This window comes from Cyprinus carpio, chromosome A7, assembly GCF_018340385.1.
Source record: "Cyprinus carpio isolate SPL01 chromosome A7, ASM1834038v1, whole genome shotgun sequence".
NCBI classification, from domain to species: Eukaryota; Metazoa; Chordata; class Actinopteri; order Cypriniformes; family Cyprinidae; genus Cyprinus; species Cyprinus carpio.
In genome coordinates this window covers 44,803,654-44,818,777 of record NC_056578.1, presented here as the reverse complement: position 1 = coordinate 44,818,777, position 15,124 = coordinate 44,803,654, and the positions used below count along the sequence as shown (strand labels likewise).

The 15,124-nt window shown below is 38.3% G+C and overlaps 1 protein-coding gene across 1 annotated transcript in view; it reads left to right on the top strand.

Annotated features, from left to right (window-relative positions):
- The window catches only part of LOC109059261 (sialoadhesin-like), a 58,272-nt gene extending 57,322 nt beyond the window's left edge, over window positions 1-950 (top strand). The window contains exon 6 of the mRNA XM_042761414.1: window positions 619-950. Coding sequence (XP_042617348.1) covers window positions 619-950 — 332 coding nt within the window. The remainder of the gene's footprint in view (window positions 1-618) is intronic.
- The last annotated feature ends 14,174 nt before the right edge of the window (window positions 951-15,124 follow it).

Sequence of the window (15,124 nt, the reverse complement as noted above, 5' to 3'; positions counted from 1 at the left end):
AACAATGAAATTATCAATGATTATGATTACTCATTAATAAAAACAAAGAAAATAATAACACAGGTGTATAATGGATGCTCTCTTGAAGAAACACACACAGAGGCTGTTATCAATCTTTTTTTTCAGCGCAGAAGTAAACCATTTTCTTTGAATGTGTGAGACGTCAGGTTCATTAGACACTGTAGAGAAATAATGAATAGAATAACAAAGTGCAGTAAACGGAAAAACTGTGTGCACTACAAACCAGTGTGTTCATAATTAAGATAATATATTAAAATAATATGGTAGGACACACCAGTTTGCAATATCAAGCTGTTTTGTAGCAAAAAAAAGACAGAAGTGAATGACACTGTAAGCCAGACACATTAAACTGCGGCGCTCTTACAAGAAAAATAAGATAGATTGAGATTCCTGAGATCCTTCATGACTTAAACAGAGCCTCCTCAAAAAACTGAAATGAGATTCATCAGAAAACTAAGACAGTACACAAATAAAACAGAACCAGTATTATGAAATAGGACATAAATAATTATTTTGTAGATTTATAATATATTTGCAAAATATTTGTTCCCTGATAGAGCTGTTTGAGTCCCTTCATATTTTTGTCTTTCTTCACAGATTTACCCAGATCTACTCTGACTGTGACTCCAGACAGTCCTGTATTCACTGGAGAGACAGTCAATCTGACGTGTGTGATTGAGTCTTACAGTGACTGGAGACAGAGAAATGGCCTGAAATATGACCGGAGCTATGACTGGACATATTACCAGACAGCTGAGTGGAGATATGAGTGGTTTAAAGGCAGAAAGGACAACAATCTGATTTTAAAGGACTCCCAACGTTACACTGAAAACGGAGACACTCTCACTATCAGAGGAGCTACTGAGTCGATCAGGGTCATTTCTGGTGTAGAGGACAGAGAGATGAAAGACCAAAATCATCACAGTTAAGGTCTGTTTCTCTCACTGTGAAGGGTGAGTTAAATATCATTTGTCCTCATAAACTCACTCTGTTATGATCACATGTCCATCTGAGAGACTGTGGTTTTGATCAAAATGAAAAACTCTTACTGTTTACCAAATTCAGCTCAGTATAAACTGTATTCTGCCTTTTTCTTCATGTGAAACAAATCACATCATACAACAATAGTGACTCAAACGGTCACATGACCTCATTACATTGCACTTTTTACACTCTTAAATTATGCAAATGTTGTACAGTCTGCAATTGTATGATCTGTGAATACAACAGAATAGACAAACCTCTTAAAATCATAGTAAAGTTCTTCTCTTGTCATGAATTATCAGTCTCAGTGTGGGTGGCAGAAGCTCATGTGTTTCTTGATGCCTCAGTGCAGTTGCCTTTAAAACACACACACACACACACACACACACACACACACACACACACACACACACACACACACACCACACACACACACACACACACACACACACACACACACAATGCAGTAAATCTTAAATTCTATTAACAAAACTATTAAAAAAAACTAATGCTAATTGCTTCTAAGTGTTAAGAGCTTTTGAGAGCTTTTTCATGATGCAAAAGGAATTAAGGTTATTTACTGTAAAGGGAATTTGCAGTAATAACTGTAGAAATTACAGAAAATGTCTTGACGTTGCAGTCATTTTCTTATATGTTAATAACAGTGATTATGATACAGTGATGTTTTTCTTCAATATTTACTCATATGTGTATTAATACAGCGAGACCATAAGCTGAAGTGAAGGTGACTCCAGATCAGCGTGTGTTCAGAGGAGAGACAGTCACTCTCACATGTGACATACAGGGAGCAGGAGACATTCAGTGGACATACAGCTGGTTTAAAGATGAAGACACTCTCTATCCATACAGAACAACAACAACAGCAGAGTTCAGTTTCAGAGCTGATTATGTGTCTTACGGTGTTAAATACAGCTGTAGAGGAGAGAGATCAGACTCACAGAGATCAGACTCACAGAGATCAGACACCAGTGCTGCTGTTACACTGACTGTATCAGGTGAATAAATATCAAATAATAACATTTTTGATAATTTTAGAGATTTTAGATCAAATTTGTGGGCTTTCCCTGATACTTGCATGAAATACTTGCATTCATTTAGGTGCCTTTACTCTACAGCAAATGGAATGTATAGTGTTGCAGTTTATTTATTTATTTTCAGTACATACTTGTGTTCGGTTCACAGACATACATTTACAGTTTCATACATTTATCTTGTCCATCAAAGAAGACTTTAATAAAATAGCTAAGAAAGATGACAAGTGACACTGCATTGACTCCCCTTTTAAACTGCTCATTTAACACTTTACGCTTTTTTATATAAGCAGGTTTCACTTAGAAAACTACTAATCCGGTCAACAATAAGTTTAAGCATTCCCTATAGCACAAGTTCACAGCACATTTCCTACAGGGCCACTATCCTGCAGAGTTTCAATCCAACCAGCTCCAACACACTTGATCCAGCTAATCAACTCTTTCAGGACAGTGGCCCTCCAGGAACTAAATTTGACACCCCTGCCCTATAGAGTCACAAGAACAATAGACTGCACATATTGCAATCATTCACAGCTCTAAAACAACATGAGGCTGGTTTTGTGAATAGAAAATCTATTGTACTGTAGGTCTATTGTACATTTGAGCTTTCAATGACATTAGTTCTGATTTAAAATAGTAATGAATATGTTAACACATTGACCTACACTCTTAAAAATAAAGGTGCTTCACAATGCCATAGAAGAACCTTTTTGTCTAAATGGTTACATAAAGTAGCTTTAACATCTGAAGAACCTTTCTGTTTCACAAAAGGTTCTTTGTGGTGAAAGAAGGTTCTTCAGATTACAAAAATGTAAGAAAGAGATGGTTCTTTAAAGAACCTTTGACTGAATGGTTCTTTGTGGAACCAAAAATCGTTCTTCTATGGCATCGCTTCAAGAAACTTCTGAAGCACCTTTATTTTTAAGAGTGTACTGTACATTTCATAATGCAGATGATTTGATATCAACTGGTCTGGCTCCGTCAGAGTCTGTGTTCTGTCAGTGCTTGAGGAAGGTAAAGTAAGTGGGGAACTGAAAAAATGAGCTTTAATAGCACAGTCTCATTTGAGAAAACTGCTGGTTAGGTTTTGAAACCCCGCCACAGGGTGTGCGGTAAGAGACTTGGTGAAAAGATGTTGGAAATTTGGGATTAAACCTGTTTATCTGTCACCACAACAACTCAGTTATTAGTTATTAACACAGATTAAATATAGTCCTTAGTTGTGGGTGTATTTAGTGTGTAGTTTTCTAAAGAAACCGAAAATGCAGAGTAAATATAAACACACAATAATAACAACATGAAATTCTAAACAGATATACACGTGATGAATATAAAATATAAAACTGAACAGATAAACAGAAGAAAACAAATTTGCTATGTCATATACATTAAGTTAAACAGTAAACAGCTTAATTTATTCTATATGGTGGCCTATCAAGTATATCTGAACACCAGCACTTAGCCTATGAACAATGCCCTTAGCAGGGTCACTGTATACAGTAGTGTAACATGCTGGTGACTTCCCCCCTAATGAATCAAAAAATGCTATGACTTATACTTACAACTTTGAATCATAATGTATCTCGGTCTGCTGCCAATAACACAGAGTTATTGCAAGGGTTTGGTTCATTTTAGCTTTAAAGATCAAAGTTGACAGAGAAAGTTCATGATCTGCTTCACGGCATCAACAAAGCCTAATTTGCATTGGTTTGGTAAGTGTACATTAGGCATCTCATTAACAATCCAGATTACTTGCAGATACAATCTATGTGTTTGTGGTTCTAAAAAAAAAAAAAAAAAACAATAAAAAAAAAAGAGCTACTTAGTATATTCAGGGTGGCCTAGGACTTTAGTATAGTAGAATATTTCTGCTCTCAGGAAAGCCAAATCAAGTTCTTATACCTGACCTGAAAGTCTTAAATACTTATACATTCTAAATTACCATATTGAAATACTCTACGTCTTTAAATTAATTTTAATTGATAATATCACCTGCATGTTTGTCTGAATGCATAATAAGCACCGCCTGCTGGTGACAGCTGTAAATGTAAGCACAAGAAAAGCTCACGTTGTTTTCCAAAGACATATATTGATTACAATGGTTTGTCTTAAACCCGCATTGATTGCTTCCCTTCACTGTAACTGATTTACCCACATAAATGTAAAAGCTTTGATGCTAACTTAAGTTTGATCACTGTTAAAACTATAATGTCCACTAATAAGTTTATTTACTAAAAAAAGTGTACGTGGAGAAAAACAAGGCAATTTTATTTCTAATATAATATCAAAATTTTCATACAACTGCAATTTAAATATATTATTTCTATAGGCTATACACAAAAAAAGGACAAAATAAATAGGCTGAATAAGCTGATCTATTGCATTTTAAATGGTGGTAGCCTAGTCTATGAATGGTAAACCCACCTAAGCTCACAGAAGTAGTTTGACCCAAGTCCTCAGCAGCCAATAGCCGCTTTTCCACTGTCGGGCCAGTGCGAGCCAGGGCTTAAAACGGGCCGGGCGGGGCTAATTGTCATGATTCTGCCCTCTTGTCCTTGATTTTTCTCTAGTCTTGAGGCAGGATCATGACAGACATGTGTTTTGTGTGCAAGCACATGGCCTTGTCTTTGGGTCATGTGCTTGTGTTGTCTCGTTCCCTTGTTATCCTCGTTTTGTCATTATTGCTTTACCTGTGTCACCTGTTATGTTATCATTAGTCTCCCTATTTCAATCCCCTTGTGTTCGCTGTCTGGTGTGGTTCATTGTTGCACATTGTCAAACCTGTGGATTGTATTGCTGTTGTATGATAACCAGAGTGAAGAGTCTTTTTGTTTTACTGTGGGTATTCAGTCTAGTCAGAGTCTTGTTAAGTGTTTGTCTTTTCCCTAGTCGTTGTTTTCCCCCTCGTGGGTTTTGTTTTCCCTTTTTGTCAGTAATAAACCTTGTGTGTGGTGCATCCTTTCTGCGCTTGAGTTCATCCCCGCATCCTCGTGACAGAATGAACCACCAAAGAATGAACCCAGCAGACAGGGTGTCCTCCCAACTCCAGAGACAATCAGAGTTCCGGGAACAATGCTGGTTGTCGTCCCCCACCGACAAGAGGAGGGTCGACCTTCCATTCTCGTCCCAGAGTGAGTGGATCCTGAGGGAGTATGCCCGACTCTGGGAGAGTTTCTCCCAGGAGGAGCTGCAGGTTTCCTCCTCGAGGTCCCCACCTTCTGCGAAGCTGCCTGTGATCTGAGAGGGTCGTGTCTTGGCCGTGGCAACACTGGGTGATCAGGCTCATCCCTCTTCGAATCCCGAGGCATCTTCCTCACCTATCAGTCTCTGCAGGAAACGTGGGAGACGGATCTCGTGGGAGTCTGCCTCGGAGTCCTCAGCAACGGAGTCAACCCTGCCTGAGACTGTCCTTCCACTACTAGTCACGGCTCCTGCTGAACCTCCCCAACCAATCACAGATCCGGCTATTGCCTCTGCTCCGCAGCCAAGGAGAAAGAGGAGGAAGAGGGGTGCTCTCTGTCCTCCGTCCCCATCTCCCCCTGAGTCCGCGATGGCCCCCCAACCTGCCACTGTAACCGAGAGCGTTGTTCCTGAGCCTGCCGCTGTAAGCACGGTTCCAGAGGTTGCTGAAGGGAAGGCTTTTCCGAAGACTGCAGGAGAGACTGTTGTTCCTGAAACTACTGCAGTGAGGGAGGTTTCCGAACCAGTAACCGAGAGAGCAGTATCTGAGTCTGCAGTTGTGAGAGCTGAGGAGAGAGCCGCGGCCGATTCTGCTGCTAAAGCAGTCTTACAGTCTGTTTCAGCTCGTCAGGAGATGCCTGTCGTCATTTCTGCCAAGACCCTGTCGGAATATTTGTCACGCCTTGTCAAAATCCTAGAGGTTCCTGTCAGACCTGTCTTGTCCCCAGACCCTGTCCCTAAAGCCGCAGAGAGCGCTGACCCCAAGCCGGCCACAGAGAGTGCTGCAGAGAGCGCTGACCCCAAGCCGGCCGCCGAGAGTGCTGCAGAGAGCGTTGACCCCAAGCCGGTTGCAGAGAGCGCTGACCCAGAGTCAGCTTCTATCGACGCCGCTACAGAGGCCGAGATGCCGAGTGTTGATTCGGTGTGGGGAAGCATCGACTCTGGGTCTGCTTCTGTGAGCCCAGCACCTTTTTCCCCTCCACAGTTGCCTGCTGTACCCCCTGTCACAGTACAACCCCGGACTGTTTCTCCCAAGCTCCCTTCCCACTCTACGCCATCCAGACCTGCCCGGACCCCACGTCATCAGCCATCATCCCGTCAACCTAAGACCTCCGCTCCACCCATCCACCATGGACTTCTCCCCACGAACTTTGTTATCCCGCCTCCTCCCCTTCCTTGTTTGTTATTTCTGATATGTCACCCGAACCCTGTTGTTTTGTATTCTTGTTTACCTTTATTGTTATTTGTCATGTTTCGTTGGTTTGTGTCTGTGTCACAGTCAGTCATGTCCCGCATTTGATGTCCCCTTGAGGAGCGTCTGGAAGCCGCTCCTTAAGGGAGGGGTTCTGTCATGATTCTGCCCTCTTGTCCTTGATTTTTCTCTAGTCTTGAGGCAGGATCATGACAGACACGTGTTTTGTGTGCAAGCACATGGCCTTGTCTTTGGGTCATGTGCTTGTGTTGTCTCGTTCCCTTGTTATCCTCGTTTTGTCATTATTGCTTTACCTGTGTCACCTGTTATGTTATCATTAGTCTCCCTATTTCAATCCCCTTGTGTTCGCTGTCTGGTGTGGTTCATTGTTGCACATTGTCAAACCTGTGGATTGTATTGCTGTCGTGTGATAACCAGAGTGAAGAGTCTTTTTGTTTTACTGTGGGTATTCAGTCTAGTCAGAGTCTTGTTAAGTGTTTGTCTTTTCCCTAGTCGTTGTTTTCCCCCTCGTGGGTTTTGTTTTCCCTTTTTGTCAGTAATAAACCTTGTGTGTAGTGCATCCTGTCTGCGCTTGAGTTCATCCCCGCATCCTCGTGACACTAATAGGCTTGGGCCAGTAGCACGAGGCCAGAATAGCGCAGCGTTTCCACAGTCGGGCCAGAAGCTCCGCTGCGCTTCACTGAAACCCGCCCATTACATGCCTCTCAGGAACAACGTCATGCAACCCTATCATTTCACCAACAAAGAGAAGTTATCAGAAAACTAAGAAATAAGTCACTGGAACTAGCGCGATCACAAACCGAACATGATAACAGCGGCAGCTTGTTTGCATGCTTTGTTAAATATTCAAAAGCATCGATGTTTTACTATAAGTGATACATTGATCATAATGAATCAATTTATCAGGACTCAAAATTAATCACACAGAAATAAATGAATTTCTATTTTATTTATTTATTTTAAACGCTTGAAAATATCTGCTTATTCAGTCGAGACTGTTACTGTTTATTTGTAGCCACAGTAGCCTATATACGTCACATTTAGAATGAATGATAATGACTCTATTTTTATAAAAGCTCCCGAACAAAAATCATTATTATATTTTGATGACATGCTACGCGGAGCTAAACTCTCGAGACGAGACTCATGACAGATAAAATATGTTAGGCTAATAAATAAATACACAATTGTGATAGACAATAAGAAGCTGACGTCTGATTTCTTCAAGTGGTTGCATTTACCATGTTTATTATGGTAACGTTAATGTTTAGCGTGCATAGTCTTTTACATCGCTTATAAATATTTCTGCCTTTTATGATTATAATCCACATCGGATCGCGTTATTTCAAACACTCGCTGCTGACTGAAAGTGAGTTTTGAGCTCATCTTATTCTTTAAAAGTTTTTAATGCTGGTGTTATAGCTGTTATCTTTCTGAAATGAACGGCGCTGACACACGGAGAAACTCCACCTTTGTTCATAACCACTCCTCTAGCCCCAGCTGGCCCGCTTTGGCCCAAGGTTTTTGTCGGGCCAGAAAACCCTGGCTGTTGGCCCCGAGGAAGCCCCGACGAGGCACGATCAAGCCCCGGAAGTGACAGTGGAAACGCGACTGGCCCTGCCACGCACAAGCACGCCCGCTTTAAGCCCGACAGTGGAAACGCGGCTAATGACACTGACCCGTTCAAACTTTTTTAACATGTACAATACACAAAACATACACCACACGCATATAAAACGTTAAATAAAATAAACTAACTCAACGATCTTATTTCTCACACGTAAACGACACGTATTTAACACGTTAAATGCATGTTGTTTATGCGTGAAACACACGTATTTAACGTGTTGTTTACGCATTAAAATTTGCGTGTTTTTGACCCTTTTGGCCTTCCATACGCGAGCTTCACGAGAGCAGATGCATTACTCGCTGATGAATCTCGATCAAAAACATTGCTGCTGTGAGATCCAGAGTGAAGTTCTTGAATTCAGCGAGGAGCACAAATAACTCTGTTTCCAAGCCAGATGATACAGCGCTGACGAACAGCAGAAATACTGTGCGCAACCACAGTGAGAAGACTTTTAATCTACAAATCACCATCATTTACCATAGATTTACTGTAGTACCACTAACTGCACCATGGTATTATGTCAGAAATCTGAATATTTTATTATATTATTAATGTATTAAATTTATTGAAAGAGGAGTAATGGAATATAATTACAGTAATTTTGTGATTAAGCTAGCGTTTAGCCTATAGTATTTAGACATTCGTGTAGTTTTTATACAAATACCTAGAAGCCATATTTAATTTTTCCATGGTATTGAGGCGCTATAATTGTGGTTTTAATTGATTATCATGATCTAAATGTATGCTACTATGGAAGACCAATGGTTAAAAGCACCTCAAACAGTCAGAATTAAATTTCACCATATGAGATAGCTACAGTTTTTACAGATATTACTGTTTTTGATAATGAACATAAATCTACATCTGCATCCTAACTCAAGCTACTATCAAATGTGTTTCTAGGAGAAAAATAAAGAAAAACAAATTATAAATATTATCAGGGAACACAAACCTGTTTCTTGATTTGAAACAGTTACTCATTAGAACATGCAGAACTAAGATTTTATTTCTTTTTTCTATTAAGATATTTATTTTGTTAAGTAAAAAGCTGTAAAAATGTAAAGAATTCAAAAACGAAGTGTTTGTCATGTTCTGATCATAAAGAATAGTTTAAAACCACAATAAGACATTTGGTTTTTACAACTTTCAAATTGGAGCAAAAATCTGCCTTTAAACTTGAAAGAAATTAAATTTGACATCTATCGTGATAATATCGATATCGACTGATATGAAAAAAAAAAACACATTGTGATAATTTTTTGGCCATATTACCCAGCCCTAGTTAATAGTCACATGACATGCAGATAAACAAATTAAACATTTAATACTTTTGTGTTTTTATTTTTATTTTTTTATTTTTTATTATTTATTTTATTTTTATATTTTTATGATTTAATTATTAGCTTTTCAACCCCCTGCAGTTCTCTCACAAACCTCAGTTTGGTTAAGCCTGCTTTATAGGACAGATATTGTGCAGTTATTAGTGATTTAAACTTGTTATAGAAAGCTGAATAGAGTTAGATTCACACACAATTCAGTTATTAGTGCTTCTTAATCCTGCTGCTGGAGACCCGATCTGAACATTTATGTCTCCTTTATCTGACTCACTCAGTTCAGTTCATCTAGCTCTCTGTTAATCACACAATCAGGTGTTAAATAAGAGAGACGTGCAAAACCACATCCAGACATCCCCAAAACCAGGATTAAGAACCACTGAATTAGAGTCACAACTGTATATTATAACTGAAGGAGAACAACCTGTTGTGTCATAACAGATCACAATACAACAATGTGACAGTATATCATCTGTAGTTCGGGAAGTCGTGGCCTAACGGTTAGAGAGTCGGACTCACAATCGAAGGGTTGTGAGTTCGAGTCTCGGGCCGGCAGGAATTGTGGGTGGGGGGAGTGCATGTACAGTTCTCTCTCCACCTTCAATACCATGACTTAGGTGCCCTTGAGCAAGGCATCGAACCCCCAACTGCTCCCCGGGCGCCGCAGCATAAAATGGCTGCCCATTGCTCCGGGTGTGTGCTCACAGTGTGTGTGTGTGTGTGTGTGTTCACTGCTCTGTGTGTGTGCACTTCGGATGGGTTAAATGCAGAGCACGAATTCTGAGTATGGGTCACCATACTTGGCTGAATGTCACGTCACTTCACTTCACTTCACTTCAACCAAAATAAAAGTTTACAGGTTTAATTTAGCATGAAATATTGTAATGGGAGATCAAATGTGGTGAATCCAGAAGGTCACACATTCAAGCTTCTTTGTTTATTAATTGTAATTAATAATAATAATAATAAAATAAATAAATAAAAAACATTACTTTATAAAATTCAGTAATTAAAACATTTTAAATGTATGTAGTGAGAGACAGAGTGAAATCATATGGGTCTAATATAACTGTGTTTTTATCTAAGCAGAATCATGAATATTTCATGAATGTTTTAAACAACATCAATCTGTGACGTTAAAAACATTTAAATGGAGACGTTCTTGTTCTCACAGAGGCAAATATGTTTTGAAACCAAACAATCATAAGATTAAACAACAATAAAAGCAGATAAAGTAAAATAATAAAAATGAATAATTGTTTAAATTGAATAATTCAGTGATAAATGATTTTGATTATACATGAATAATAATAAAAAGAAAGAAAGAAAGAAAGACAGAAAGAAAGAAAATAACACAGATGGTCGCTCTCTTGCAGCAACACACACAGAGACTGTTATTGAGAATCCTGAGATGCTTCATGACGGAGACACAGCCTCCTCAAATAAACTGAGATCAGGAAACTTATCACTATACATAAATAAAACCAGCATTATGAAATTACATTAATTAATGTATAAACTACATAGTTTTATAACACATTAACAAAGTAATTTTTCCACTGAAAGAGCTGTTTGAGTCACTTCATGTTTTGTCTTTCTTCACAGCTTTACCAACATCTACACTGACTGTGACACCAGACAGTACAGTATTCACTGGAGAGAGAGTCGATCTGACGTGTGTGTGATAAACTCTGATCACAGTGACTGGAAATATGAGTGGTATAAAGACACAGACAGTGTAATGTTACAGACGTCTAAGCGTTACACTGTAAACGGAAACACTCTCACTATTGAACGATCTGAAACATCTGATGCGGGTCAGTACACGTGTGGTGGACTCATAGATGGAGGATCATTCTCATCACAATCAAGCTCTGTTTCTGTCTCAGTGAAGGGTGAGTTAAATATCATTGTCCTCATAAATAAGCATATTTAACTAATCATATTGACAGTTGTAAACACATATACAGTTACACATACATATAAACAATTCTTAAATGTAACCATTTCTTCTGTCTTCTTCCACTGCAGAAAGAAACTGAAGCAGCTGATGTACATAGATTCATTTACACAGACAGATTAATAATGCTGAAATGTATCCATTTCTTCTGTCTTCTGACTTTTTACAGTGCATTATGTTGTATTCTCTGGATTCATCCTCACAAAGAATATTAAGGCAACAGAAAAATATTAAGGAAAAAATATAAGCAGCCATAGAATACATAAGGCATCTTTAAAACCCAGGCGCTGCTCTAAAACATAGACCACCTTTCATCAGCTGCTTCATTACAGAGAGACTTTCTAGAAGTACAACAATATGTTGTCACAATATATCACAATACAAAAATACAACAATAATTATTGTATGAATGAATGAATGAATGATGCATTTAAATAGCGCTTTATTGTGTATTGTTGTACACCCAGGGCATTTTACAATCATGTGGGTGGTCTCTCCTCAAACCACCACCAGAGAGAGAAATTGTAGAAAGTTGCTTTATCGTCTGTAGATCAATGAAAGTGAAAGTTTAGACGGATTTAATTTAGCATGAAATATGGTTATGGCACATCAAATATGGTGAATCCAGAAGATCACACATTCAAGCTTCTTTGTTTATTAATTGTAATTAATTGAAATAAAATTCATTACATCATAAAATTCAGTAATTAAAACATTTTAAATGTATGTAGTGTGGTGGCTTCTGCCACGTTTAGAAGAATCACTCTCGAAGTCTTGGGGTTTTGATGCCAGAATTTAGATTTTATTATCAAGAGAAAATAAAACCGAGAAAGCTCTGCAGAACAGTCTGTCGAGTCTGTCTCGGTTCTCTATTTTATACAGTGCTTCTGAAGGCGTGCCCATGTTCAATCCATTTCATACATATGGTTCTCATACATATATCAACTCTTTTACCTTTTATGGCTGTGTCTCCAGCTTGCTTTTAGGATGTAGAATTTATTTTAAGTGAAACGAGGAGGCCTAATCATATATTTTGTCCTATGTCAAAACAGGACAAGCAACTTTACCATATACTGTATTTTTATAATGTCTGCACCAAGGAGGTCTCATCATATATTTTGTCTAATGTCCAAATAGAGTGTGCAGCTACACCATATACTGTACCCCTGCACTGTCTGCACATTCCATTCTCACGCAGGCCTCTACACACAGGCAAATGCATGATTATAACAGTAGAATAATTTGAAACACAAATGGCTAGATTCACATTGATTATACTTGATTAGTTCACATATTGACCAATAAAAATTCAGTCTCATCAGTTATCACTACCTAGTGACTAAATTAAGTCTCATATTTTTATCACCAATGACTAGATTCTGTAACTGCACTCTGGAGTGGAGCACCAGGACCAAACATCTCCCCCCACACTTGACTAGGAGGGAGTAAAAGATCCAGTCTCCCTAGCCCCTCATTAAAGATAAAACAATGTTATAAGCATGAGTGTGCAATTGGTTCAGCACTTGCCTGTGGTTGTCACAGTTATGTAGAATCCAAGAGGAATAAACATCAAAACATAAAAAATGTAACATCACAAAAATAGCATAGTTGATCTTCAGAACAGATCTTTTGTGCACTGTAGAGGCCATTTTAGTTACCCTCAAAAATAAATTACCCATCATCTTGACATCTTTGAATTTCAATTTGCTTAGCTGTGGCTTTGATAACTAGTGACCCCAATATAGAAAGTACACAGTAAAATAGTAATCCTCCTGTCAATAATGCAATTACTAAAAACTTTCCCAATTTAGTTATCAACTATGCTCCCCATGCTCCTAACTTTAGATCAAACCAATCTTACATTTTATTATCTTTTCCAGCATTTGCTTTATCTTCCATTCTTAGCTTTTTCAATTTGATCATTACTTCACTAAATGCTCCGTCTGGAGCAGTATTATTTGGTATGTAAATACATCATTGTTCCCCAAACAACACATACTTTTCCTTCTTCAGTTTACAAATAATCTAGCGCTTTTCTATTTTGCTCTTGTCATTCTGCTTGTTGCATCCAATTGCTCTCCTTTAAATGTTAAGGCCTTATCTGTGTAATTAATAAATCTTTGCTGATTGTACTGTATGTAATTAGTCCATTCTGTAATTTATTTTTTTCTTTTTGTAATTCAAATTAATATTAATTCAAACCTTAATGTAACTTCATCTCTTGTATTAAATTTGTTAGGTATGCCTTTTGGTTGTTAGGTATGCCTCTTTTTCATCAGCTTTTTTGATTCTAGTTTTTTCTTAATTTGTTGTTTCCTCTTCTAAAGAGATATGAAATTTTAATGTGTCAGCATAACCCTGGTAGATAATCCTGATTAATTTTCTGGTAATGTTGACAAGAGGCCTTATTCTAATCCTTATTCTAATGCATTATATGTCTGCCAATACAATATCAATTTCATCAATTATAGCTGGTGAGCCTTTTTCAATAACAAATAAGCTTTACATTAGGGTATTTTCCATATTTTGATGCATTTCCCTTCAAATCTTCCTACGTCAATATTTCCCTTCTCATAACCTTCGAATTCTTGATCTGCCATTACTTGTATTTTTCCTTCTTTTTCCATTTTTTTTTTTTTTTCCATTTATTGGCCCACATCTGCTCCCAAGTATTTATATCTCATTAGCAGTCCCATCACTTTCTCATTCCATCTTCACCAGGGAGACTCTTTGCGAGTCGTTGCAATGGTCTTTCCCTCGTTGGCAAGGGTGGGTCATTACTAGCACGCCCTTCATCCCTCACTTCATGCTGTGTGAAGTTGTTGAAGCTGGTTGCCGTATTTTAAGGTTAGAGATGTGAACTCAGGTGTCACTCTGTAACTGTTTTGCTGATTAATGCAAGGCTCTCCCTTGAGTTCATAACTGCACACTCACTGGTTCTCTTTGATGGAGCAAAGCATTCCTTGGCCTTAGTAGAACTGCCGTCACCTGTAAATGTAAACCTTTAGAGTTTTCTGTTAGTGATATTAAGCATGTTAATTTGCTCATCTTGCTAGTCCTCCTTCTTGGTGTGACCTGTGGAAATTTCATGTGGGTTGAGGGCTGTCCTGGCCCCTTTTTGAGATCTCACAAATCCAGTGCTGTCATTTCAATGAGTAAAGGGCTAATACCCATTTTCTATAATATAATAAAGAATTTGGTTGTACTCAGTTATCGGCATCCTTACTATTTTTCAATTAATTTCAATTTTATTCTCAACAATATGCTACTTCAGTTATCTCTTTGTTTCATAAACTGAGTTCCACTATATCACTGGATAATTTCCTAGGCCTATCTTGCTCAGTAGCATAGGCCTTTTGACCTGGAAAACACTCAACCCACTTTATTTGTTCAGAAAGACATTATTTTATTATTTTGACACATAGTCAGCACCATCATGATATACTGAAAAGAAAGATGTGGGGTGGACAGACCAAGCTTACTTTGCTCTGCCTTCCCATGTTATACGCTGCGCAAGTGTAGCACTGTTTTTCTTTCTGCCACGACAATGACCTAGAGTCTGACCAGGAAACTTAACCAAATTCATCCATGGTCATTATTTTACTGGGCATAATTTGCCCTGTGGGCCCACATTCAATTTTGTATACAGCTGTTTTTGCAAATTGATTGAATTGCCTCAGTGTCTCGTCAGACACTCGCTGTCACTCCATACAACACCATCATTCATACTTTTTCACACCCTTTCACACC